We start from the raw sequence: 2,052 nt of genomic DNA, 5'->3' as shown, positions 1-2,052 counted from the left end.
AATTGCAGTTTGAACATTATCACAATAAGAACAGTTGAGTAAAAAGCACCCAAAAATCTTCAAATTGATAGTTGGCTGAACAGATTTTTCCTCCTTCTCTTCTGATACTGGAAGTGTTTATTAGCTGGTCCCTGGGAAGGGACAACCTCGCCACCCTTTTGCTCAGAAACAACCGCACATAACCGAGTTATAAACACCTTGACAGAAGGGCTCGTACAGCTGCAGCGTTGCCAATGAACTATAAACAGCACAAAAACATCACTATTAGACTTGAACTATTTCTAGTAACCAATGATTTATTGATTTTAGAAGTCTGCTTGGTGATGCAGAAGCGTGATCAAAAGAAGTGGCTTTACAAAAGAGTTCTCCAAAGTAGCTTAAAAGGCAGGGCCAGGGCCATTATGTGCAGCCCTAACTGCTTTCATTTCAACCAGTTTATATTTTCATTTTCAAAGAATAGCAGTAGCTTTGTTTCAAGCATACGTAATAAGGAAATTACAGGTTTCCTCCACCCACATTTGGGCTGTCACTGATATGCCCGCGGGCAATTTGGCAGAGCCTCAGTCACTGCTGTCACTGTACCACACCGTACCTGCCACTACTTGGAAATACCGGGTCAGCGATAGTAACAATAGCAACAGCACCAGAGGTGACTGGTAAGCAAAATCAAAATCCATATGCACTACCTGAAAATTAAAGTAAAACAAAATAAAGTCTCTTCCCCACATCCCCAGCTTCGTCCAAAGACACAAAAGCCCCACAAGTGACACTGAAGACCTTCAGAAATGGCAGTGCTACATTGGCACCTTTGCCAATCGTGTAACTAAGTTCGTTATCAAAATTCCATATTATGGTATGCAACTGGTGAATAAATGCAGTTTTGTAATCTTAGAACTGATCACGAGAACTGCAGTCAACTTTGCCTTAAAAAAACAAAACAAAACAAAACAAAAAACACCAAACCAAAAACAAACAAACCCAGAAATCCCTAACTCAACAGCGCCTCTTGGACACCTCTCCACATCCTACTCTGGTGGCAACTTCCCTTGAGAAACAGTGAGCAATCTGGGACTGGATCTGGAGGATCTTCCATCGCAACCCGAGCCACGCGCTTCTGGGAGAAAGCCCTCCTGCTCCCTAAGCTCGCCCGGCCAGAGGGACGGCAAAGGGCACGCCTGCCTTGGCTAGCCACTCTTGTCCCCAGCTGCCTCAGACCAAGCCTGCATGCGACCAGCTCTACAGACAGGGGCCAGGAATAAGGAATCACAGACAGTAAGGCAATCTTTACAATGTCAGAAAGTGTATTTGGCATTAAAAAAAAAAAAAAGAAAAGAAAAGAAAAAACAGAAGAAACAAGTGCATACAAATACAGCTAGAAGCATTTCTGTTTTGCCAAGTGCTCTCTAAAAAAAGCAGCGCAAGTCACAGCCTACATTGAACAGTAACTGTCACCAGGGAAGCACAACAAATAGTTGCTATAACAAAAGGGAAAAAAAGAAAAAACGAAACAGAAAAAAAAAGAGAAGAATTAGAAGAAATGCCTTTATAATAAGTACATACCTTTTGTCTTCAAAAAATATAGAAACACAATGTATTCAAAAAAATCAAAATTATACAGCCATGTTTATGAAGTCTACATTTCCCTTGTCTTGGAGATATATATATATATTTATATATATATATTTATAGATATATACAGAATTCGAGCAGTTCGAGTTCAAGGTGACGTCGGGCAGCGAGCGCAGGCGAGTCACGAGTCCCTCTCCTTTTTCACTTTCACATCTCCGGCCAGGATGGTGGCGATCTCCCCTTGCATGAAGGCCCAGGGGACGTTGGAGCCGACCAGGGGACACTTCTCCCCGCTGGGGCAATACACCTCCCCGCTGGCTCCCTGCTGCTTGATGCTCTGCCGGGAGCAGGGGAAGCAGAACTTGTGCGAGGGAACGGAGGGGCACTGCACGAAGTGGGTGTCTTCCAGGCGCTCGTGGCAGAGGGTACAACACAACGGGACGCTGGCGGCGAGGGACGAGTCCGGCAGGCTGGCGGGGTGCA

The 2,052-nt window shown here is 44.6% G+C and overlaps 1 protein-coding gene across 1 annotated transcript in view; it reads right to left on the bottom strand.

Annotated features, from left to right (window-relative positions):
* Positions 1-276: 276 nt before the first annotated feature.
* Positions 277-2,052, bottom strand: part of IRF2BP2 (interferon regulatory factor 2 binding protein 2) — a gene marked incomplete at its 5' end in the record, with an annotated part of 2,228 nt that continues 452 nt past the window's right edge. The window contains 1 exon segment of the mRNA XM_031058760.1: positions 277-2,052. This exon segment is cut by the window's right edge and continues 107 nt beyond it. Within this exon segment, the coding sequence (XP_030914620.1) occupies positions 1,751-2,052 (302 nt within the window).

Source organism: Geospiza fortis, unplaced genomic scaffold (assembly GCF_000277835.1).
Source record: "Geospiza fortis unplaced genomic scaffold, GeoFor_1.0 scaffold381, whole genome shotgun sequence".
Lineage (NCBI taxonomy): Eukaryota > Metazoa > Chordata > Aves > Passeriformes > Thraupidae > Geospiza > Geospiza fortis.
This window is presented reverse-complemented; position numbering and strand designations above follow the sequence as displayed.